We start from the raw sequence: 24,069 nt of genomic DNA, 5'->3' as shown, positions 1-24,069 counted from the left end.
CGTTCATCACTGTCTCGTTGTAGCAAAGGCTCGAAGTCACGAGTGAAGGTTTGATGTTGCGCAACAATAGGTATGTGCTCGTAGATGATGAGTCGCAATCCTGTAGGTAATGAGAGAAAGGGGGATGAGTCTAACACTTCCATTTCGCTGAGGACCGACGTAAGGATGACGCATATGCGCTGTTTGGTTCTTTTGTTTCGATGGTGAACGTATGGAAAGTGAGATTCTGATGCTTTAGCGGGGTCACTGGGAACACGCTAGCGTTTCTTTGCAAGTCCCTTCTTTTGAGTCCTAGTTCTTTCTAATGCCCCCAAAATCAACACGGACAGATGCCTTTAGTCCGCTTCGATTCTTACTTCCTGTCGTAATGCGTAAAGCTCCAGAAAATCCCGGGAGACTACAATGTGGACATGACTCGCGTGGAGGGCACCAACCTTACTGCCAGGGACACAAACTCTTTGATATATAGAATGATAATCAGTAGGAGTGAGAAACTATCCATGAACACGCAAAATCCTGTTTCGCTTCCTCGGCCTGCCCAAATAACTCCGTCGTCTGCTTTACCACATTGCCATCCGAACTGAGCAGGGTAAACTATATGGGTCCGAGTGTTACAACGCTTTCGAAGCAGAGAATGAATTCAAGTTTCCTTGTAACCAAATTCTTATCTGCAATCTCCGTCTTACCAGAGTCTTTGTACTTTTGAGTCAAGGGTGATTGAAGTGCGCCAGCCCAGTTAGATATCATTCTGGTTGTTCTTCTCTATACTCTCTTATCCTTCCCTTACTCTCTGACCGCAGAGGCCTTCTTGGTGGTGGGTTCTCATGGCGGTTCAGATGCTATATCCCCTTTCAAATCCCCGTCCGAATCGCCCAACAACCCGCCCGCAGATAAATCCAGCACCTTCTATTCCAATCTCTAAGACATCACTCAGAGCTGCCAATATACCCCAAGACTTCCAGACCATGCCTCCCAGTATGATCTTCATGCCCTCAACCCCAAAAAGCGCCACCACTAGGAAACAGGTCAAGAGGGAAAGGACGAATGCCAGAAGTGTGTAGAACGCTTGTGACGAGAAATGCGAGTACAACCTAATGCTCTTGAAGCAGTCGACTGAGAACATGGAGGAAATTGAGCTGAGCGAAGTATCGGTCGTAGGCGTCACCGGTGTCATCGGCGGCGTCATAGGCGTTTGATTGATGTCGAGATATGAGCAGTCGTTGTGTTCCGCCTCGCGTATGTCATCGTAGTCCTCGTCATCATCCCGAAAGCCTAATGGGCATGTGTTAGATCTTTCATCGGCTTGCATCATTTTGAAAGCTTACTATTGGCGACTGACGAAAGCAGCCGCACTGCGCGCTCATCCACGCTTCGATGCGTGCGCCTCGAAGTTGATGATAGGATCATGACTGGAGGTGTTGACTGCGGCATGAATTCACAAGGTGTGCGAGGTCCATCGCCAAGCTCGTTCGGTGGATGCATCTCGCGCACAAGTGTCGTAGATCCCTTCAACCACGTTCGGAAGTGCGGGAATTGGAGTTGGGCCATTGCAAGTCAATGAGTGAATAATCTGATTTGTCGGGGATCAAGTTGAGACAAGATGCGAAGTGTGAGGTGCGTGTCTGCAAATTTGAACTATGAGTGTTTGCTATGTAATGCAGCTATTAGCGCACGACCTCCGCACTGAAACCCGCGCGACAGCTTGTCTTTCACTCCTAAATAAGCGAACACAAAAGTTTCAATTTATCATCTGCTCAATTCCAGGGTGGAGTGCGCTAATTCCTAGAAGCATCGTGCAACGCAAGGCCTGGGCCTTCCTTATGTTACAATGCACCCTCCTTGAGACGACTACTTTTCCTTCTGGTGCCCATCTATGTCTGTCACTGCAATTCCTGACAACTGAAAGAATGTCTCCGCCAAGTCTTTGGCCATTTCACCGCTGAAAATCTGCACTTCGCGACCAAAGTAGCAGACAGGGGAAAGAATCAGATCACTGTGCGAATCATCCTTCCAATCTAGGCGACGAATAACTACCGCATAGACTGTCAGAACTACACCAATTCTCCAAAGGGTGAGTAGCAAGGTCTTCGGACCGAGAAAGGCAGCGCCGAGTGTGAAGGTGAGGTAAATGGCGATGACACTGAGCTGAATGTCGCAGGCGATTCTGGAATGGGCGATTGTCAGTGGGCCGATGCTCTTCGGTCCATCGAGTATAGAGAGCTTGTTTTCCGTAATCTTGACCACATTGAGGCGAGCCGACTTTGCGAGACCAGAGATGTCGAGGTTGAAAGTGATATGGCCCGGAGCATCGACGGTCTTTGGGAGCTGGTAGACTTGCTTGCGCTCATGCGCTACTAGGGCTGCAGCGACCTCGCTAGAGACGTACTCGCGGATGCCACGACTGAGCGGGTTATCGGCGTTCAACATGTCGGATGGGAAGGCCATGTGGCTATCACTGTGGTCATTCGAACTCTTGAAGGTATCGTCTGCTGTTAGTAAGTTTGAATGACGTTGAATGGATTATGTTAGGGGAATCTTACGCTGCGCGACAGCTTCAAACTGATTTTTCTCAGAGCCTACTGACGCAGATTTACGCTGCTTGTCTCCCGCGATTGTAGTTTCCGTGGTCGCCGGTTCGAGAATCTGCGAGCTCGAGCCCTCAGCCATACTATGATCGCCCACCGTGTGCTCCTTGCGCTGTTTCAGGAATTTCTCAAACGACTGCTCGAAGCCCTGTTCCTCCTTTCCGCGCTTTTGATTCCCTGTCATCTCAGCTACCTCATCTGCATGCGTAGTTCCTGAAATATTCAATCCTGTTTCCAGGTTGTGCGGGGCAATCTCGCCCGAAAGCTCGTGTACCTCCATCTCCATTGCCTCACTGACTGCGGACCCGCCGTTGTTCTCTAGCTCGCGTTTAGCAGCATCGAGAGATGTACGCTCACTCGGTAGCAAGCCCACCTTTTCGAAGCCTAATCTCATCTTCGGTGACGCAAGCGGACTGGCTATGGGCGCCGAGCTGGTCAGCGTGTTTGGACTTGTTGAATTCGAGCTCGTGCTTGGCCTGTGTCGGAATATCTCCTTGAAACGACTGGGTTTGCGCGCGGGCGTGCTAGTATTGCTCTTGAAATGCTCTTCCGAAAGGCGAGCCATAGCTAGGATCGGGGTTTTGTGTGTGTTGAATAGTAGAGCACTAGGGTGCGTTGAAACACATAAGACTGCGAGTGTTTGCAGGGCGTTTGTGGGGTGCTTGCGTTTGCGTTGTGTTGTGATTAGATAAGCAGAAGTGAGTGTGAAGGCGACTGAACGTGAATCCAAACGCTCACACGATTGTAATCGGTTTCCCTACCAATCTTAGGTAGCATTCGGTGCATACGTCAGGTCCTACGTTATTAGTAAGCGCACAAATTGTCAAGTCATACCTCGTGAGCTTTGACGCGGTTAAGACGCATTTACATGTTACCATCATGGGAATCCGCAGTTCTAAAGAGGATTTTCAAAGCGCCTACGCCCTAGTTGAGCTATCGCTGGTTCTGTGAAAGTACTTTGAGTGCGGAGATGTTTGTGATTACATTGATTCTTCCAGGATAGGCTTCGAGACGGTCGCCAACCAGGGTTCCAAACCTCATCATCGTTCAGCTACGTAGCATTCCAATACCTTCTATATGCAGCTCCACGGCTCAGCCGCTCTTTCGCACATATTCTTAATTATTCTCTTGTCATTCTCAGACTAAGCTAAACAGCGATATTGAGCTTCTTATCGATCATGATGTACAATTTGCTGCGCTGTTTGGCCAAGGAATTCCGGGCATCAACGTTATTCTACTCAGCGTTGATGGTCCAATCAGCACAGAGATCGCGTCCCACGAGATCCGTTGTTTGACACGCCCTGTGAGATCGTCTGGGCACAATTTGCGAGATGGATCACGATGAATATAGTGGGGATGTGGAGTGTGGAGCTGAGCGCGCTAACCTTCCCCGTCCCCGCTAGGTCATGACAAAGCAAGGGGTCCGTGTAGTTCGTGTCAATTTCGAACCTCGTCCTATCAACGGTGCAACACAATTGCGTTCCTTCTTCTCCATATCGTCATCTTTAACATAGAAACCATCAGGGCCAATTCTTCTACTTGCTAGATACCCTTTCTGGGGACTAATCTCATCACTTGCGCTCTGAGAGGCCTCACATCCAAGCTTTTCCCGATGCGAAGCTGCAGGTTAAACTAGCTTTGACTTGTGCATCTTGAAATAAGACTTGAAAGGAGAGGGCAATAGGATTCTGACTATTGAACTTGAAGTAAAAAAAGGTAGACGTCACCCATGATATACAATCAAAGGTCAAAAACTAGAACAGTCGCATACCACAACATTTAAACTCCTTCATAGAATCACGGCCTCCTACACGTGATCGCATCCATACTCGGCGAAAAAAAAGGTTTTAGGACAAAAGGTCCTAGGAGGGGTTTCAAACAAGCGCATCTTAGCGCCTAGAATCGAATCACTGCTTGGCGGACAACATGGTGCTCATATGCAGGAATTAAATCTGAACTCTTCAATGCACTGAAGTCTTTCGTTCGATTCTCTCAAAATATCTGCGATATGGTCAGGATGAAGTCGCCAATACTCTCATTGCTACTTCTCCTAGCAAACGCCACCTTGTTGGCTTTTGCTAGCACACAGGCATCGAGGACTGGACATCAAGTAACACCGACTGATGACATCGAGAAAATATTGGAGACTGAATTGGGTGCGGAGGCTCATATGGCACAAGGCCCGCTCTCGATAGGTTCAATGCCTCCGAGCGAGGCATTCGATTCAGCAAGACATCGACAGGAGAAGGCTCATTTGATGAAACGAATGGATCGCAAGAATGGCAAATGGGGAACGAGTCACCCTCGCTATCGGCTACTAGAAGCACTGTTTGGTTTTAACAATTATACCGAGCGCAACATGGTCGAGCTGGGCAGGTGGCGCAGCTTGTACAATAATGTAGGAAAGAAGCAGAAAAGGGTCAGTTATCCTAAGCCGCGCTACGATACCTGCTGATTATTCATAGATTCTAGAAAGAAGAGTCGAGTACAGAAAGAAGCTCGATGATATCGAAGAACTGATTCACACAAATGGGGCTATTTGCAAAAGCATAGTCGCGAGTGCTATGCAATTCTACAGGATCGATCAGCAGGAGCTAGATGATCACATGAAACAGGCATCGCAGGACGGCCGACTAGCTGACAAGATGAGCGTCACACAAACACTGAAGCACTTCGTCAGAGATTGGGCAGATGAGGGAGTCAAAGAAAGAAATGAAGCGTTCCCATGTATCCTAAGCACACTAGACATGCTGAAGGTGGAGTTATCCGAAGGCAAGCCGCTCAAGGTCCTCCTTCCCGGATCAGGGCTCGGTCGTTTAGGGCATGAAGTCGCGAACCTGGGAGGTAGACGTCCCCATACCTTTGGTCACGATATGATTGCTTATGCCATATTAGGATTTGAGGTGACGGTGAACGAATGGTCGATGTACATGAACATCGGCTACCGGCACATGGAAACATACAGAAACCGGAAGTTTTTCGCTATACACCCCTTCATCGACGGCATGTCGCACCACGCTACGACAGATGATATGCTTCGCGAAATCACAGCACCTAATGCGCCTCTAAACCCAGGCGTTTTGCTTGTTGAGGGGGACTTCAACACAGCATTCAATGGCCAAGAAGGCCACTACGATATCATCGTCACCCACTTCTTCATCGACACGGCACGCAATCTCATGGCATATTTGGACACCATCCATCGCTTGCTGAGGCGCGGTGGTAGATGGGTCAACTTCGGACCCCTGCTGTACGGTACGGGACCATTTGTCCAGCTGAGTCTGGATGAAATTATCGCTGTAGTGGACGAAATGGGATTCGAATTCGAAGACTTGGCTGATGAATGTGGAAGCCTAACGTTTCCAGAGAAAAAGGTCAGGAGCAAAGAGGCGGGGTATGGGTTCAACAAGAGGGCTTTGACGAGGAATGCGTATTTAGCGCAGGTTTGGGTGGCCAAGAAGAATTAAGTTGGGGGTTAATACGGACCCACGTCGTAAAAGAATTATTACAGATACAGCCGTGGAAGGACTCACAGTGTCGCATGTCACCAGGCAGCCGCTTACGACCACCACACGAGCCCTGTTACTGGAGGAAGTGCGTGACAGAATAAGATGGCAATGGCAAAAGATGAAGCTCGGGTGCGTAGCAGGTAGATCGCGAGGTTCACACACCATGTAATCCAAATGATATTTCGAACGAGAGGATACCATGAGTTAGTAGTTTTGGCGATGTCGGAAAAGATGCGCTGGCTGTTTTTGCACGTTCCAGGGTGCGCTGGATAATACTCAGAGGAAACGCGAACACGTCGTGACGGAATAACTGCATGTTTGAGTCCACAGCATGCGAGGCAGTGTGGAATTGCGGTTCACCAAACTGCGCCCCGCGATGAGATGTGGAGGCAGTGGCGGTGGTGCAAGGTCTCGGACCGCCGAATTGGTGCTGGCAGGGCAGAATTGGAGCGCCCCTTCAAGATCGCCGGTCGAAAATTTAGCTGTGGCCAAGGCTTCAGTTGATCTCATTAAATCGCATTGTAAAGTGTCTAGAAAGAAAAATTGCGCGGCCCAAACTTGCCAGCGCATCGTGCTGTCTGTCCTATCCAGCAACCGCGAGGTCGACAAGGGTCAGAAGGCTGAGGGCATTACAGTGTCAGCCTGTATTCCTCAGCCACGACCCCACCTCAAGGAACATCCCTCCTACAGCGATGATTACCGCTCTTCGTTCTCGTTTCTAACCACGAGCTTTCCATTCTTACCTACATCAATCGACCTTCAATATCTACTGAATTATCGATCAAGGGCCTGATAATTATCCCCACCTGGATTACGGACGCCCCAGATCTCTAGCCTGATCATCGCCGACAAGGATCCACTCCTGCACGCTGTAACCATGCCGGTCGCCGAGACGCTCGGTGTGGTAGGCAGTATCATCGCCATTGTCCAGATCTCCAAGGCAATCATCTCGGCCTGTCAATTCTACATTGATGCGGTCGACGGGGCGTCGTCAGACCTCCGAGTGATACTCATTGAAATATCCACACTCAAGGGAATCGCCAAGAGTCTGCAGTACTTGACGCAACCCAACATCGCTAACTCGGCTTTATTGGAACAGCTTGCTGACGTCACGGACCCAATCGAAGGGTGTATGAAGGCGCTGAAAGAGCTTGAGACATTGTTACCACCTGCAGCGGTTTCGGTGAACGGTCAAAGCTCGAAACCGCGCAAGCTTGATGCCGCTGTTGCAGCACTGGCGTGGCCGCTGAAGACAGGAAAAGCAAAGAAGCTATTGCAGGAAATCATACAACACAAGACGACGATCAATCTAGCACTCACCGCAGAATTTGTGTATGTCTCAGTTTCATGTTGCTGGGTGGGGTAGTTGACTGACCTTCTGTTTAGTCAAGATTTGAAAGATGTCAAGCAGAAAACTGAACAGATCCAAGACCTTCTCACTGGTAAGAAGCTTTCATTTTTTGGCAGTACCTCTGCTGAGTAGACGTAGACAGCGAGCGTAGAGACCTTTACAGGTGGCTTGCAACCACCAATCCGTCTGACATCCATAACCGGTCTCAGAACCTTTATGAGCCCGGAACCGCTACCTGGATGCTTCGAACCCCTCAATGGCCTTTATGGATCGAAGGAAAGTATCGTTGTTTGTGGATCCACGGTATCCCTGGGGCTGGAAAGTCGATTCTAGCCTCTCATTTGGCAGAAGAAATCGAGAAGCATTGTGCTTCTTCGTCAACTGACAGTGCGAGGTTTGGTCATGCATACTACTACTGCTACTTTGGTCATAACCAGGATGAAGCATCACACTTCCTACGCTGGATTATTGTTGAAATTTCCAGACAGTCTACAAAGGTACCCGAGGATCTTCAGATTATGTACAAGTCGGGTAAAACGCCGAACCTGTCATCCCTCCTCTCAATACTACATAGCATCATAAAAGGATTCGAAAGAGTTTTTATTGTACTGGATGCGGTGGATGAGAGTATGCCTCGAGCCGACTTGCTCCGCGTCATCCGCGATCTCTCCACAGACGCTCGGTTTTCCTCTATAGGACTACTCGTCACTAGCCGAGAGTATATTGATATTGAACAAGTCTTGGAAGGCTGTTCTATCCCCATCACCATGTCAAACCCCTTTGTAGAAGAGGATATTGGGACTCTCGTCCACTCCACAGTCCAGTCGGATCCAAGATACCAACGTTGGCCGGATGATCTGAGGCGCGAACTGCAAGCTACGATACCCAAAAAAGCAAAGGGAATGTAAGTATTTCGCCACCTCGTGCATTGCTGTAGCTCATCTGCCCTTAGGTTCCGCTGGGCTGCCTGTCAACTCGACATTCTTAGACGGACAAGGCCTGATGCCTCAGCCATCAGTGCAGCTCTCTCGAATCTCCCCAGGACACTTGACGAAACGTATGAGCTTATCTTTCTTGCAATACCCGAAGAGGATTGGTTATCCGTGCAGCACGTTTTCCACTGGATGGTCTATCACAATGACCTGTTTGGCGATAACATTCCTCTTAACACATTACTCCTGGCAGTTCAACAAAGTACTGTTGACTCTCTATTCCCTGGATCAGATCAGCTCCATGACTTTGAGGGCTTACGCGAGCGCTGTGGTTGCCTTATTCTTGTTGAGCAAAAACCTTGGCCAAGAACCCGTCGACCCAACATCGACGACCCCCGGCAGAACACGGTCTCGTTCGCACATTATACTGTCAAAGAGTACCTTAACTCCCCTCGAATAGCCCAGAAACGAGTTTCATTCTTTGCTCTTCAGCAGGAAAGAATACAAAAACATTTCGCGGGCATTGCACTCCACCAAGCACTCTCAATTCCACCAGATATGTTGGATGGATGTGACGACCAGGATGAAGAAGTTGAGGTCATCCACGGTCTCCTCCGTTCAAACTTCAACGTCTATTGTGGAGTCTCCTCTATTTTACAGCTTCACGTCTACTCTAAAGTCAGCTCTTCTGATCCAGCTTTGATGGAGTTGAGTGAAGCACTTGTGAATCCTCACAGACCATCTTATGGCGATCTCGTCACTTTACTCACTACCGTACATCTTGATCTCGAAATTCGTTTAAGTGCAGGAAATGGTGTCCCTGAAGAATTCCAATTCTGGGCAATCGATTGGAGTCAAATCTCCGACCCAAGGCCTGCGATCTTCCTTAGCTTTCTTAATATATCAGTTGATGATACACCACATCTTGCGCTCGCCTTCGCAAGGAAGCATTCAATCCTGACTGTTCTTAAGCAGCAACTTTGTATCAAAAAACCCGTCTGGTATATATTCGACTACGATCTAGCGGAGTCGTACAAATTTGTAGGATCGGTACCTGAAGTGGTTGCGCAATGGGCATCCAAGCAGCCACAAACCTTTGACCTCATTCTGAACCTGATATCTGAATATGGTGCGACTCATTTCGATCTTTCAAAGATTTTACTACTTTACATTGGCTTCCACGATCGCTCCGACTGCGATAAGTCATGTAGTCTTGAAAGGTTGTTGCGCTTAGGAGCAAGCGCCAACGGTCCAGAGAAAGCTTTTATAACTCCTCTTCAGATCGCTACATCATGCTGGGACTTGCAAGGCGTGAAAACACTCTTGGATTCTGGCGCCGAGCCTAATGCTACAGGGGCAAATGGCTCGGGATGGGAACAAGGTACGCTCATGGAACGGTTCAATCATCTCCATGGGGTGAGTCCACTCCACATCATCAAGCATTTCGACTGTGGCTACCGAGGGGAATTAAAAGATGAACTGGGTCTTGATGAATCTGTGCGTGAGAAGCTCGAGATGCAGTTATTTGAATGGGGAGCGGTGGAAATCGAACCGAAAGATTATGTTTTTGATGGCAGCGGAGACTACAGTGTGGAGCATGTTGATTCCGCCTCAGATAGAATTGCAGAGTAACTATTCCAAAATTTCTCTCCATTTCTAGGGCCGGCTGTACGCTTACCTGATACAGTAAACACCGAAGCTGTACGGAAGAAAACACAGAGTATTCTTGGGTGGCATTAGAAAATTTCATGACCGATTATAAAAGTGGTAGTTCCTTGGCTTGATCCAAATACATCTGCGTCGTTCATAGTATATATAGTGTACTCAATTGTTAGGACGCGACGAAGTGTAGGCACAGTAATGGAACTGAAGCTTGAGGAGTCGCTGTCACCTGGGGGCGAGGTGGCCGCTCTACCATCCCGTAAGCAGTATACAACAGCAGTTAATTGTAGTTGGACGCACGATTGTCATGCCATTAGCCTTAGCTCAGCGCTAGTATGGCACTCGGTGCCCAGGTTTCCGACTTCTATACCTCGTCTCATCACCGCTATTCGATGTTCTTTTCATGACCTGCACACATATATATCAATTCTATTGCACTAACAAAGTCTCGAGCCCGCTTCGATTTCGAGTCGCGATCCACACGAGACTTCCTGCTGCGGCTCCTTTCATTCGCTGTTCTTTTTCCATGCTGCGTATCATGGCGTACGCTCCTGACTACTCTTCACCTAAGTTCGTGATTTTGACACGAAGTGTATAATCAGCATGTGCTCTTCTTCTAAGTAGAAATTTTCCTTTCTTGTGTTGTATACTTTCCTGCAACATTTCGTTTGGTGTGCTGCGCGACTGAGCTGATGTCTCGCTATGGGGCTTCCAAAAAAGCCGCGAGGGAAATAATGACTTTCTAGGTACCCTGAGAAACTAGGGCCCACGCACTTCTAGCTTGTTCCTCACTCCGAGCCAGTACACATCATTCTTTCACTCCCACAAAACACAACATAATCACATGCTCTAGTCGTTTGCATGACGCACTGACCTACAAAATCCTTCCTACCTATACATAGGTTGTCTTGCTCATCCGCACAATAAATTCTGGCACTCTCAACTCTTTTGGGCAGCTCTCCACTCCACCGCCTACATATATCAACTCAGCTCTGCAACTTCTCACTCCCGCCCGCCATACTCTTTACTTCTTGGGTTCCGATCTATCGTTAAAATGAGTCGCGCCAATCTCTCCCTCAGTGACACTGGTCGCGCCAATGATCGGATCATCCGAATCACCAACGTACACTTTGATGCGACGCCAGAAGACATTTCGAGCTTCTTCAGCCATTTCACAATCATCGACCAGATCCGAGACAAGAATTTGCGAACTAAGACCGAGTCCGTCGTCTATGTACTGTTTGCTACTCAGACCCAGCGAATCGAAGCGGAGCGACTAAGTGGTCAATGTATTCTTGGGCGCCGTATCAGGATCCAGCCCGCGCCGAGTGATACGTATATCAGTAAGTTGTCCATTTTTGGAGGAATTTACAAATACTAATAAATGTGTGTAGTCAAGGACGATAAATCCGGCTTTGTGCACAAGAATGAGGCACTACCTCCCATGACCTCAGAGACTACTGGAAACGTTGCTCTAGAACTTGTTGAGACCGAGTTCCCTGTCCTCACTCATACCCCTCGTAAATATAACGTGACGAGCCGTATCTTCTACATCACTAGTATCCCCCAAGGCACGGACGACAATTATATTCGTGCCTGTCTTAGTGGCTTTACGATACGTTCTATAAATCGCATGGTGCTCACGAGTAACGGCAAGTATTATTCCAAGGCCATCATGAACATGAAGTGTGAGACTGAGCTTAATACTCTTTTACAAAAGATGGGTGAGAAGGTCGAGGTAAGGGGTGTCTTCATTAGTGTAGAGATGCAGGATCTCGTTAAAGGTATGTTACCCCGATCTTGACTAGTTACAAAACACCAGTCGTCACAGGCTTTGTTAGACATAGGCTGGCTCAATACATGCTAATTATGTATAGTCTTCCCTCCGCTGGCTCCTCAGCAACCTAACGTCGGCGCGTTGTCCAGTGATCAGGATCTAGGCTCCAACATCGCGCGTACTACTCAGCCATCTGTACCAAATTCATTCAGAAATGACAGTCTCCCACATTTGCTCAGCAAACCGAATACGAATGAGCAGCAACGGGAGAATAAGCTTTCACCGCTAAATCCTGGCACTCCTGGACCTGTTCAAGATGATATGAATGCGAAGACCGATAAGACAATCAACTGCAAGGGTAGCTCAAAGAAGGTTATGTGGGATGGCCCACCAGAGCGGCTACAAGCGCTTCATGAGATCATGCGTAACAAGTTGGTGCCAAGCCAAGTCAACCCTTCGCATCATCATCAAGCTGCCAAAGGTCCACCAAAGCGGGTGGAGGCGAAAGCTGAGCCTACCGTCGATGTGATCCCTCTCGAGGCCGACCGTCACCAGGCTGCTCCAAGCATAGCCGATCCTGTCGCCCGCCTTAATTACGGGCGTCCTCGCGGTGTTCCCGCCGGCATCGACACAACCAGTAAGTTCAACATAGGTCAGTCAGTCAAATGAACTCAAAGCTAATCAATCGCAGAGCCTCCCAAACACGAGAACTGGAACCTATCGGGCAACAAGGACAATATGTTCTCGCCGGAGGAGTGGGGCAGTTTCCAGTCTAACCTACTTCACGGTAATGAAGGTTTTGAGCACCACGATACAGTCGCTGATCGTATCATCCGCGAGGGTGGCCTGGGTGGGGGCTTGTTTTCAGGTGCGAACAGCAGATCGGTCATGATATTGTAGTAATTGGCGCTCTTGGGATTAGCATGATGACGACACTTGTTCATCGTTTTCTCTTTCCGGCAGGTACCGTCCATTTTCTGTCTTTCTCTTCAAGACTTTTGGGCCCAGGAATTTGTGCGTGCAATTCACGCACCTTCTTAATCACAGTATTGATTTCACAACCATGTCGATTACGTAGAACAGATGTATTTCTTTTCATTTCACGGTGACCGGGTTTGCATGGTTCGCAGATACCCATTTCGCTTTCTCCAGCTTGAATTCATGAGTGAAAAACTTTGGTGTTCTCAATTAGGGATATCAGAAAAGACGGATAGTTAAGCATAGCACTTCGTTTGGCCACTTTCTTGTGCTTTAGTTATCTCTTCCCTATGTTGTCTTGCTATTCGGTAGTCTTGCCTTGTTCAACTATATTTTCACGCTTCGAACGTGCTTACAGATATTTTAGTCGCCGTACGCCCCTGCTCTAGTTGCAGCTCAGAGAATGACGCACTGTCCACGTGATACCGCGTCAAGGACAGGCAGCAAACATTTGCGCGCGTTTCGGGCACTTGAAGGGTTATCATCTTCAAGGAACGCATCTGCTCTCTCATTTCATACCAGTGCCCCGCTTCTTCGCATCGAGTGTACACCAGCAACCAACTACAAGCTACGTTTTTCCAAAGCGGGCACCCGCTGAACCCCATTTCACAACGAACGGCAACAATTGCTCAATCCTAGTGCTTGGCAGCTGGTTCCCACTCAATATGGGTCGTAGACGACACGGACGCGCAAGCAATGGGCATGAGAGCATGCAGAAAGGCAATGTAGTTCATTCATCCCCAGTCTCAGCGTAGCTAGGCACTCACAGGACCTTCCACAGACTCTACACGCGACAGCTAGATCCTCGACCGCCGGACCAAGTCATACTAGTCCCTCCTCTCTCCCCGCCACTACGCCCACGAAAAAGTCGAAGAAGCCCTCCGTACCAGGCCGCATTCTCTCAATTCACAACCTACCTTCAGGTGCCATGACCTCTGGCATCTCCACCCTCTTGTGTCCGATCGAAATCGCAGCCTACAAGCGCATCACTCATGCAGATACTGGAGAGTTGTCGGACATCACTTTCATCTTGTTTGCAACAGTTGAAGATGCCAAAACAGCATTCCTGCAGCTGGACGGAGTAAAGATAGAGGGCGAAACGGCGAGAGTAAATTTCGTCAACGGCGTAAGGTTTGAGGGTCAAGGTACTACGATGAACAAGGGTATACAGATTACGCCGGGAGATGGATCTGTTATAGAGAGTAAGGAGGGTGCTGGCGGTGCAATTAAGCAAGACAGTGCCGTGCATGAACTAGCTACGGCCATCTCGGTTATGGCACGACCGGGGAAAGCACAGCCGGCGATCCTTGGGGAGAACGCCTCGACACCGCAAACAAAAGGATGGAAAATGCATCAGTTTGGACATGTCCCTGGTGCGTTCCCGGTAGATAAGAATGTGTGAGCAAATGCAGAAGGAAGGACGTGAAGGTCATGGGAAAACACGGGGAATGAATCAACGTCGCAGTCGCTCACGACTGCAACATGACACCATATTTTACGATCTCAAATACTTGAGGAAGCAAATGATTGTAGCGATCTTACTTTTTGGAACACGGGGCTGAACAGGTAGTGCTGGTGAACACCATCAGGCGAACACTGTCAGCGAGCAGCTGAAGCTAGTGGTACCTGTAGTAATTTAGTGCCACCAAGCCGTGGATGATTACTTCTTCGGACATTCTCGACTCATGCTATGGGTGGCAGCAACCAAGCCGGACGCCAGTAACAAAACAACGCTTGCAATAAACCCAAGAACGGATCCTCAAGCCCTATGGCGAAGCTTAGTGAGGAGCCAAGTGTGTTTATGTACAGGGTGATGTGCATCGATTGTGATGGGAGGGCGAAGACGGAAGTCGGCAACGCTGGGTCTTGGAGGAGGAAGGTCAAGAATTCGCAAGGCTCGACTGACAGGGCCCTTGAGCTTGTGTTGACGACGTTCGCGGGCTCGGAGGGCATAGCTCCATCCTCTGTAGATATCTAGAGGTGTTCACACGAATCTCCTCTTCTCTGGCTGTCTTTGTCGATGTTGTGGCATTCTATGTGGTTGATGTTCCTGGGTCGGTCCTTCCAATAGTCGAGTTCCAACCTTGCAAGACACCTAACCCATGTCCGGACTAGCGTCTTCGAGGGATTTGAAGGCCCGCCCTGGAGGTCGCTGTCGTATTGCACTACACAACAACCTCTTCCTATGTATAATTCATTACCTTCCACAAATATGCTTCCTTACTCGTCGGTCTGGGCTACTGAGCAGTCCATTTACGCAGGTGCGGAGACAGTATTGGGTCTCAGCTCATGGTCATGTAGCCCCGCGCTCACCGTGGTACTGAATGCGGCGTGTACGACGGCGTCGCAAGCGTCTTTGGGCAAGGCGTCCGTTCCATCAAGCCCATCATCCCAAGATTGACTCGCAGACCCTGGTATAAGGCCACCTTGAATGACAGGCTGTGCGCTGTTGAGGGTAATATGGCTAGACGCGGAGACATGCGCCTCGAGGTACATTGATTACGAGAACATGCTGGACATGTGGGTCGACAACTCATGTTCCAGGCGATAGCGTCGCACGTGTGCTGTACTTACGGACGGCGCCGTTGAGACTGGTGCTGCCCTGACCCGGAGACCCTGAAGACAGCCATCTTCGCAGCTGCTCCACTCCTAGATCTGGTTCTCGGATATTGACTGGTTTTAAGAGCTACCGCTGTATGCCAGCTGGGTTTGTTAATCATACTGTGGAAGGTCTCAAAACCGCCAGGCGTTCCCAGGTCGTAACCTAATGGACAGTGTCTCATGATTTCGACATCATCGCTCATCCCGACATGTCCCTGGATCTCTTGGTTTTACCTACGCCAAGGGGTTGAGGCCCATATGTGGCGACCATATTCCATCACGATCAACCATGCAGGTGGAGAGATGCAAGTGGAGACTCGACGCTGGAGGAACTCGTGCATGCCACTAGCCCACCACAACGAAATGGGCTGGCAAATTCTCTCAAACATGCAGCCAATGGGGCCTGAAGCTAGCACGATATGGAATTAATCGCAGTCTTCCAGAATTGGGAAGGCAGTGCAACAACGAGGCTGGTTAGAAGGCGTCTCCAATATGTGCAAACTTCAACTTGGGCAGCCCTGGCGCAACGAGAGACAGTGCCCGCGAGGCATTCTCCCTCGTGTCAGCCCAGTGAACGGCTCCTTTCGAGGCTGAGGCTTATACTCGCCATATTCACTCCTATGGTATGATGCTGCTCGATGGCCGCATTGCAGCTACGACAGAAGCAGCCAGCACGAAAGCCAGCACCACGACACTTTGGCTCCCATGAAAAGATTCCGGCCCACTCCGTGTGCCTGGTGGTCGGTTCGAGTGTTACTGTTGGTTCAACAGTTACAAGCTCGGTTCTTATTCCGACAACGCGGTCATTGAGACAAAGGCAGGCGAAAGCAGATACCGTGCTCGCGAGGCTTTACTTCTAGAAGCGGCACTTCTCAATGCCGCTAGCGAATTACAGCCATGGAGAGCGATTTTCTCGAGCCTGCAAGGTCTGTTGATAATCGTTAGAGGGAAGTTCTGGCAAGTAAGATTGAGAGGGGCGCCTACCAATGTGCGTGGGGAAAAAGGGCACAGAATCGGGGCGACTGCAAGCCCTGGCGAGGAGGACGGTCGAAGTGGGAAATCAGAGGTTGATATAGAAAGCGTGGGCTGAGACGCAGATGTGATTGGCCGAATGCTACACTGGAGATAGTTCCGCCCAGCAGCGTCGCAGCCAGCCAAGAAGACTACGCAGGCCTGCCAAGGGGATAGTGCCGGCAACATGTCTTCTCAGAGGACTCGAAGCCCCACCTACCTAAGCTCCTCCTCCGTTCTGCCAATTTTGCTTGAGCCGGACGAAGCTACACTACTGAAGATTCTCGCTAACGGTAGCCAAGACACATCTGTCCTTGGCGGAAATCCCGACTCGGGCCCTCCGCTGCCCGGCCTCAGCCAGTCAGAGTGCTCAGTTAATAGCACGTTGCTCTCGCATTGCTGTCTGCCCTGTATGTGGCTGACCGGGTGGGTGAACGATGGGCGCGGCGGATTCGCTCAATGTCACCCCCAGGCCTGGAGCCTGTCACTTTGGCAGCGCGAGAGTAGCACGCTCAGCGCCGACGCGACCCCCAAGCCGCCGCACACGGATTGCACACATATATAACCGTCTCACAGACTCCCCTTGTTCTGCATCCCAGCTCCAGCTCCGTACCACCACTCTTTAATCTCTGAGAGCTACCTGCAACCGCAGAGGATCATTCAAGATGCCGCGCCTCGGCCAATACGACTATGTCTTCGCCATCGGCACATTCTTTGCCCTGCTCGATGCCTACAACAATGGTGCTAGTAAGTAGCCTTGCTGTCGCCTCTGTCCCAATCTCTGTGCTAACAGTTCCAAGACGATGTCGCCAACGCGTGGGCTACCTCCGTCTCATCCCGCTCCGTCTCCTACCGCCAGGCCATGATTCTCGGTACCATCTTCGAGATGGTCGGTGCCATCACTGTCGGTGCCCGTACTGCCGAGACGATCAAGAACGGAATCATCCCCAACAATGCCTTCAAGGGTAACGCCGGTGTTCAGATGCTTGCCTTCACTTGTGCTCTTGCCGGTGCCTCCATCTGGGTCATGTGGTGTACCAAGCACTCCGCTCACGTTTCGTCGTCCTACTCGCTCATTTCTTCCGTCGCTGGTGTCGGTGTCGCTGTTGCTGGCGCCTCCAAGGTCCAGTGGGGATGGAACAAGGGCAAGGGTCTCGGTGCCATCTTCGCTGGTCTTGGAATGGCTCCCGCTGCCTCTGCCTGCTTCGGCGCCATCATCTTCATGTTAATCAAGCTCACGGTCCATCTACGCAAGAACCCCATCCCATGGGCTATCTGGACCGCGCCCTTCTTCTTCTTGATCGCCGGTACCATTTGCACACTATCCATCGTCTACAAGGGATCGCCCAAGCTCGGTCTCAACAAGAAGCCCGCGTGGTATGTCGCTACCGTCACCGTTTCCTGCGGTGTTGGTCTTGCCGGTCTCGCCTTCCTCTTCTTCGTGCCCTACCTCCACGCCAAGGTTGTCAAGCGCGACCACACCGTTCGCTGGTGGCACGTCTTCCAGGGACCTCTCCTCTTCCGTCGTCCCGCTGTCGAGGGCGCCGAGGCTGCTGTTGTTCCCGACTACGCTGTTGTTCAGCACGATGACGAGCTGAAGCCCGCCGAGTCTCTCTCTGACTCCGACAATGGCGTTGTTGGTCACGATACCGAGAAGGCCGCTGTCATTGCCGAGCACCGCCAGCTTAGTTACAAGGAGCTTGTCGCTCAAGGCCAGGAACGTTTCCACGCGAAGCTTCGCAACAAGCGCGGCCCCCTCGGCTGGGCCATGCGCTACCTCCACGAGAACAAGATCCAGACCGGTGAGATCTATGAGAAGAAGAACATGGTCATCACCCTCAAGCGCATTCCCGCCATGCTGGTCGTCGGTTGCCTCTACGGTGTAAACTACGATATCCACGCCGCCCAGACTGGTATCCACGGCACTCCCGAGGGCAAGCGTATGGAGCGCGTTTACAGCCACGCTAAGAAGTACTCCAACGAGGTCGAGCACACCTACTCCTTCGTGCAGGTTCTCACTGCCTGCACTGCCTCCTTCGCTCACGGTGCCAACGATATCGGTAACGCTGTCGGTCCTTGGGCTGTTATCTACTCGGCCTGGAACACTGGCAGTGCCGCTTCTTCCAAGGCACCTGTACCCATCTGGCAGCTTGCTGTTCTCTCCGCCACTCTGTCTCTGGGTCTCATCACCTACGGTTACAACATCATGAAGGTCATGGGTAATAAGATCACTTACCACTCTCCTAGCAGAGGTATGCATTATTCACTCCATTCAACAATTCTTGCAAATGCTAATTCTCAACAGGTTGCTCCATGGAGATGGGTGCTGCTCTTACTGTCCTGATCTTCTCGCAATACTCGCTCCCTGTCTCAACGTCCATGTGCATTACCGGTGCTACCGTCGGTGTCGGTCTCTGCAACGGAACGATCAAGGCTGTCAACTGGCAGCGAGTTGGCCTCTTGGTCTTCTCCTGGATCATGACCATCCCCATTGCCGGTACCATCGGTGGTCTGTCCATGGCTATCATTCTCAACGCTCCTCACTTCCGTTAAGCGGTACGCCGCTAGCATATCGATGATGCATTGATACATGGTTCTTAGTTACGTCTTCTCAAAATGTCCGGTTTATGAATACCCTCTTTTTTTTCACAGCATTGGTTTCGCTCTTTAGCACATGCATGGGATAGACTTCATTGTACTCTATGTGAGCGTTCGCGATGGCTAGGTCATACGTGTCGGCAATATACATCCTCTAATACAACTTCCCCTCCCATTTTGCAGTGAGGCCTTTGTCCTATATTTCAGCGAATACATATTGATGACCTACGACCACACCTCTCCCAGACGTCTCTTCGAGGTTGCCAACGATATGAAACTGCGCCTTCCCAATAGGGTTGCTGACCCGGACACACCGACCTTCCTATTCCACCTTTCCTGCATGGTCCGTGTCACCCCAACCCAGATAACTGGAACACTCCAACCGCTCATGCCAATTACTTTGCCATCAGTGCATATTTCTTTTTCTAGTACATCACTCCGTGGGCATCATCTTGTGCAATCACCTTCCAGCATTGCTTCGCTCATGAGACACATAGTACGGTTGAAGGTATTAATCTGCCTGCGCAGCCCAGACACACCGGTGGCAATGCTATGGACGCCCTGCGGCCTAATCTCGCATTAAGATACGCCTCACTGCGCGCCTTATTAGGACTGCCATATCACAGTGTTCTATTGGTCATTACATATATTCACAGGAAAGTATCAGGCCTCATAGAATCCTACGGAGCTTGTTGGCTTCTGCAGCACTTCTAGTAGAGACACCGTGGAGCAAGATCATATCAGACATTGCCTTACTGAATCAAGGACGGCTTCCACAGTGTCCACAATGCAGATTGAACTCATTTTGGCAAAGGCAAGATTACTAGGATGGCGATATACGAAGAGTCGATCAAGTCTTGGGCTATGATGAGGAGGCTGAATGCACGCACACTGCGGTAACTGCGGTGAAAATCGTGGTGCACGAGAGCATCGCCACACCTGACGTCGAAAGGAACATCAGTGGAGTCAAAAGTCTTGGGTGACATCGAAATATAGATCGTCTTCAGGTCCGCGGAGCGGGATTCAGGGACGTATACGTGTGTTTTTAGGTGGGAGGATCCGCTTGGGTACATTCGGTGAAGCAAATGGTGACACGCCCCAAATACACGACATCCGATACGCCCAATGCAATGGTATCTCGAAATCTCTCCACACACACACCTGCCATCCGCCAAGATATCGCTTCGACAGTGTATCACTTTCCGCTCTCGAACAGCTGTTTGGCCGCGGGAGTATCTCCTCCCGCCAGCCGGGTTGTATGTGATACAAGATTTAGGTTGTACTAGATTGCTAGCAATAAGAGAAAATGTAATAACCCTTTGTCAAAAAATAAAACTGATCAAGTGATAGCTTAGCCATGAGGCGATCCAAATATCGACGTCTTTCTGAGACGATCGCACGCGATTTCGTCCCGTTGTCATACCACTCAGACACCATTTCTCAGAGACAAGATCACGCTCTGGAACCGAGAATGCCTCGATGCCTATTGAACTAAACAATAAGTGCATCCGCTAAGCCCTACTTCCATATACGAGCAGTGACATCGAAGACCCGCACCGCCACACGACCAGATCTACACCAGGACGTCAGGATCAGGATCGGGGTCTAGGGTGCATTAAACAGCCCTACCCGCTCCAGATACTACAGAAAGTCTTCTTTCTCACTTGGCTACTTCATGGCCCGTCTAGGCAGCAGGAAGACGAAGAGTTCGCACAGGATGCTTGGTGCAATGTGGCGTAGAGTGAGGAAGAGCTTGGTGAAGTGTTCTGGGTGTGGTGTGGTGAGAATCTGTGCCGGTTTACCGTCTGGGCTCTCTGTCTGAGCGGAAGTGCGCTGGGGGAAAATGGGATGTTGCGGCGAGCCAGTGGAGAGGAGGAGATGGGCACGTGGGGCTTGGCGGGATGATTGGGTATATTTTGGATGCTGAGCTGAACGCTGGATTGGAAAAGGGGGAGTATTGAGGGAAATACAGCATAGGGTAACATTGAAAACTACTTTGATGGGAAAGAGTGGCAGATTCTTGCATGGTGGGCAGTTTTCTTGAACTGAATTTGTTGAGGTAATTCCATTTCGCCGTTCCCAGACGTTTAGTACTTGGTAGAAGGATAATGCGCAACAATACGTCCGATTTGTTATATCCCGAGACAATGTATATCCTTTCGTACTCAAAATACCTTCACAGAATCAGCGATAGCTCAACTGGGGCGGCGCTTTGGATATCCTCAGCTGCATTAATGCATTGTAGTTCTCCAACAAGTTGCGCACTCAGATATCCAGCGGAGATCTGGGAGAAGATATCTGAGCCCCGAGGTTTACAGGACAGGGTCTAGTCCGGACTCCGAGGGCAGAGATTGGACAAGACAAGAACCTCTCCCATGAAAGAATTGCCTCCGCCTGATTCACAAGTGGCCTCAATTGAGAACATGCCTAAATCACATCTCCAGATCTTCATCCTTGCGAATGGTCTTGCTTGAGCGTCAAAAGCTGTCCGCTAATTATATCTAGGGAGTCACTTGTGTCAGCACTTGACTAGCTTGGTCCATGGTTACAGTTGTCGTAATGAAGAAGGGGGACGCTTGTTTCCCAAATTGTAAATCCAGTGACTGTTCACCAACATTCTACGAGATAAAACTGAGTTTCCACCCTCATACCAAGTATTACTGGTTGGTTAAATTGCCATGCTCATCCTTGTCGCCGTCAACGACACTTGATCTCTATCTAAGGCAGATACCAAAAGACACACCAGCAGTTTGCATTCTCGACAAGAACAAAGATAATCAACATATAACCACTGCCCGCCCTCTGAAGAAATTGGTTTCGGTGCATAGCCTTGTCGACGATATTAGTTGCTTGTCATCAACCTACTTTGAGGAATGCTGCATTACTCGATGTATACGTACTATACCACGAAGCTGTACAATCATTCTCACATCAAAAGTCCCCGTACATCCAAACTATTGTAGCTTATAGCTACTAAGTCATCGTATATTTATAGCATGAACATTAGAAGTGAGATATGGCAAAAGAGATCGCAGGAGTACCAAGAGGATAGGATAACATGTGAGCATAACGAGAGCTGGTGACAGAGGATCGATTCTCATCAGAGTCTAATGGCGATACAGTGATCATTCTACCTCTCTCTCATCCGCCCTCACACTACCAAACGTACATAGCACACCACGCGTTCTATTCTTCCGCATCAAAGGATCCACCAACTTAAACCCATCAAACTGTATACTCGAAACGTTCGGCAAGCTCCGCAGCAGCAACGACGCAATAGGCAATGCATCCACACCATCTCTAACCTGAAGGAACCAGGTCTCTGCATCGCCCTCGCGGACATACAACTTGATTTGCCGCCGAATAATTTCCTCAAGGTGTGAATGATGCGGCCAAGGATCAAGATTGCCGCCATACGCGCGGCGCACAGAAAATGATCGGATGGCGTTTCGGTGCTTCTCAGACGTCCAGAGGAGAAATGCTAGGGGGCGGAGGTGCTGAAAGTCCTCTTTGTTGAGCGCAATAGTGGTGTAAAGGTGCGCGGTTGCAATGCGGTTGATATCTTTTGAGACAAAACAAAGTGCATGGAGAGTGGCTCGACTGTTGGTGAAGCTGATTATACGGTCGATGAGTTCCTCCGGAAGAGTGTCTAAGCTGGAGGAATTCATTGTTGGTGATCTGGAATTGTGTGCTATGATGGGACAAATGAGATCTAAGATTATCAATGTGATTGATGTAATTGATTAAGGGAGACACTCCATGCAAGGGGCGGATATGTAAAAGCAAGCGACAATAGCAAAATCTCGCAACGCGTCGCGAAGTAGACAAGAATCGAAGTGTGAAGCCGCATCTTATCTTAAAGACGAGTCAGTTTACTTATCAAGGTGTGTACAAGGGATCGATACAGAACCAAGCTATGGCCCGTTCAGGCACAACAGGAACTACCGAGTGCAGATGACATCTTTACCCCGCCCCCACCACATCGGCACATATCATAATGCACTATGAGTATGATTTGGCGAGTAAAATCATCCGTGTGGAGTAGCATGTAGAAGAGAACTTTAGGCATGTGGCGCTTGTGGCATTGTAGTATCCGCAATAGAAGTATTCCTAAGTCTAAGATGAATGGCTGCTTCCGTTCGTCTCTTTAGTTGTCTTCTCCTCCAACAATTCCTCAATATGTGAGCTCAACCAGTACTGCTTCAAGACCTCCAAAGGCATATCCTTGGCTCCAGAGATCGTACCTCTGCACTCCTTGCTTCCGCACAAACACTGAAACGGCTGTGCCATGTCCCACTCGGTACTCGGATAGAAGAACGTCAATTCGTCTCCTTCTTTCAATCCTCCCTCAAGCCCAGGATGTACTCTGACCTCCCACCGTTGCATGTCAAACACCAAGCTCGGTTTACAGCTATGATTGATGTACACCAGGTCGCAGTTCAACTCGATATGTAGATCCCGGCTCGCTTGGACCGAACTGTACGCGCACGTAGCAGGTGTTGGGTTACTGATGCGTGCGAATATCGCGCCAGCGGGCACATTGACGAGGGACACGGAGCGACTAGCAAAAGAGCCGGGACGGTGCTCGACGCGTAGCAGGCGTGTGAGGTCGGGCTGTACCCAGGCAGGGATTTTGGTGCTAGGCGTGGGCGGGAGGACGGTCTTTCCGTTCGAAGCCGGCGGCTGCGTGGAGGTTATGGCGGCTGGGGACATAGTGGGCGTCGAGGGCGTGGTAGAAATGGTGAAGACTGGTGTCAGTAAGGACTGGAGGTTGAAGTGAAGAGTAGCTTGCTCGGTCGAGGAATTGTTTGCTTTAGTACTGGTTCTAAGGAGGCAGTCAATGAGGCCACGATCTCTGCCTAGGCCACCGACATACTAGACCCACTCGAGGCGCAGCTTGTATAGACATGTGGGGATAGACGGCTTGTTCCATGTTGCCGAAGGCCTCGTGGTGTCTATTCAGGCTCTGTCTGACCGGTTGCGTACAAAGACCCGAGGTTATTCATGATGAAAGCCAGCTCGTCACGTCCTTGTAACCCACTAACAACACGAGACAATTGCTGTA

At 49.9% G+C, this 24,069-nt stretch overlaps 10 protein-coding genes across 10 annotated transcripts; 4 read left to right on the top strand and 6 right to left on the bottom strand.

The window, feature by feature from the left end:
* Positions 1-832: 832 nt before the first annotated feature.
* Positions 833-1,548, bottom strand: K460DRAFT_400184 (uncharacterized protein; the record flags this gene model as incomplete). Its single annotated transcript, XM_040936300.1, has 2 exons — positions 833-1,272; positions 1,326-1,548. 2 exons carry the CDS (start codon positions 1,546-1,548, stop codon positions 833-835), a joined length of 663 nt encoding a protein of 220 aa, XP_040792661.1.
* Positions 1,549-1,848: 300 nt separating this feature from the next.
* K460DRAFT_271677 (uncharacterized protein) lies at positions 1,849-3,150 on the bottom strand (the record flags this gene model as incomplete). Its single annotated transcript, XM_040927748.1, has 2 exons — positions 1,849-2,489; positions 2,541-3,150. The coding sequence occupies 2 exons, from the start codon at positions 3,148-3,150 to the stop codon at positions 1,849-1,851; spliced, it is 1,251 nt and encodes a 416-aa protein (XP_040792660.1).
* Positions 3,151-4,755: 1,605 nt separating this feature from the next.
* Positions 4,756-6,052, top strand: K460DRAFT_271581 (N2227-domain-containing protein; the record flags this gene model as incomplete). Its single annotated transcript, XM_040927740.1, has 3 exons — positions 4,756-5,004; positions 5,051-5,429; positions 5,481-6,052. The coding sequence occupies 3 exons, from the start codon at positions 4,756-4,758 to the stop codon at positions 6,050-6,052; spliced, it is 1,200 nt and encodes a 399-aa protein (XP_040792659.1).
* Positions 6,053-7,114: 1,062 nt separating this feature from the next.
* K460DRAFT_300801 (uncharacterized protein) lies at positions 7,115-9,176 on the top strand (the record flags this gene model as incomplete). The annotated part of the gene is made up of 4 exons (XM_040929844.1): positions 7,115-7,426; positions 7,481-7,536; positions 7,584-8,349; positions 8,398-9,176. Coding segments are annotated over exons 1-4 (1,800 nt in total), but the record flags the coding sequence as incomplete, so codon positions are not given.
* Positions 9,177-11,132: 1,956 nt separating this feature from the next.
* On the top strand, positions 11,133-11,363 carry K460DRAFT_266404 (uncharacterized protein; the record flags this gene model as incomplete). The annotated part of the gene is made up of 1 exon (XM_040927509.1): positions 11,133-11,363. A coding segment is annotated over one exon (231 nt), but the record flags the coding sequence as incomplete, so codon positions are not given.
* Positions 11,364-16,906: 5,543 nt separating this feature from the next.
* On the top strand, positions 16,907-19,053 carry K460DRAFT_360951 (phosphate permease). Its single transcript, XM_040932371.1, has 3 exons — positions 16,907-17,153; positions 17,207-18,658; positions 18,712-19,053. The coding sequence occupies exons 1-3, from the start codon at positions 17,072-17,074 to the stop codon at positions 18,957-18,959; spliced, it is 1,782 nt and encodes a 593-aa protein (XP_040792656.1). The 5' UTR covers positions 16,907-17,071; the 3' UTR covers positions 18,960-19,053.
* A 708-nt stretch (positions 19,054-19,761) lies between these two features.
* On the bottom strand, positions 19,762-20,201 carry K460DRAFT_10571 (uncharacterized protein). The gene has a single exon (XM_040926526.1). The coding sequence runs from the start codon at positions 20,075-20,077 to the stop codon at positions 19,805-19,807; it is 273 nt and encodes a 90-aa protein (XP_040792655.1). The 5' UTR covers positions 20,078-20,201; the 3' UTR covers positions 19,762-19,804.
* A 393-nt stretch (positions 20,202-20,594) lies between these two features.
* K460DRAFT_10569 (uncharacterized protein) lies at positions 20,595-21,129 on the bottom strand. Its single transcript, XM_040926525.1, has one exon. The coding sequence runs from the start codon at positions 20,987-20,989 to the stop codon at positions 20,678-20,680; it is 312 nt and encodes a 103-aa protein (XP_040792654.1). The 5' UTR covers positions 20,990-21,129; the 3' UTR covers positions 20,595-20,677.
* Positions 21,130-22,129: 1,000 nt separating this feature from the next.
* On the bottom strand, positions 22,130-22,672 carry K460DRAFT_372460 (uncharacterized protein; the record flags this gene model as incomplete). Its single annotated transcript, XM_040934510.1, has 2 exons — positions 22,130-22,160; positions 22,350-22,672. 2 exons carry the CDS (start codon positions 22,670-22,672, stop codon positions 22,130-22,132), a joined length of 354 nt encoding a protein of 117 aa, XP_040792653.1.
* A 398-nt stretch (positions 22,673-23,070) lies between these two features.
* K460DRAFT_360950 (uncharacterized protein) lies at positions 23,071-23,870 on the bottom strand. The gene has a single exon (XM_040932370.1). The coding sequence runs from the start codon at positions 23,715-23,717 to the stop codon at positions 23,121-23,123; it is 597 nt and encodes a 198-aa protein (XP_040792652.1). The 5' UTR covers positions 23,718-23,870; the 3' UTR covers positions 23,071-23,120.
* Positions 23,871-24,069: the final 199 nt, after the last annotated feature.

This window comes from Cucurbitaria berberidis (assembly GCF_010015615.1).
Source record: "Cucurbitaria berberidis CBS 394.84 unplaced genomic scaffold K460scaffold_1, whole genome shotgun sequence".
In the NCBI taxonomy this organism is placed as follows: Eukaryota; Fungi; Ascomycota; class Dothideomycetes; order Pleosporales; family Cucurbitariaceae; genus Cucurbitaria; species Cucurbitaria berberidis.
Note: the sequence above shows the minus strand (reverse complement) of the source record. Positions and strands in the feature narration are given on the sequence as shown.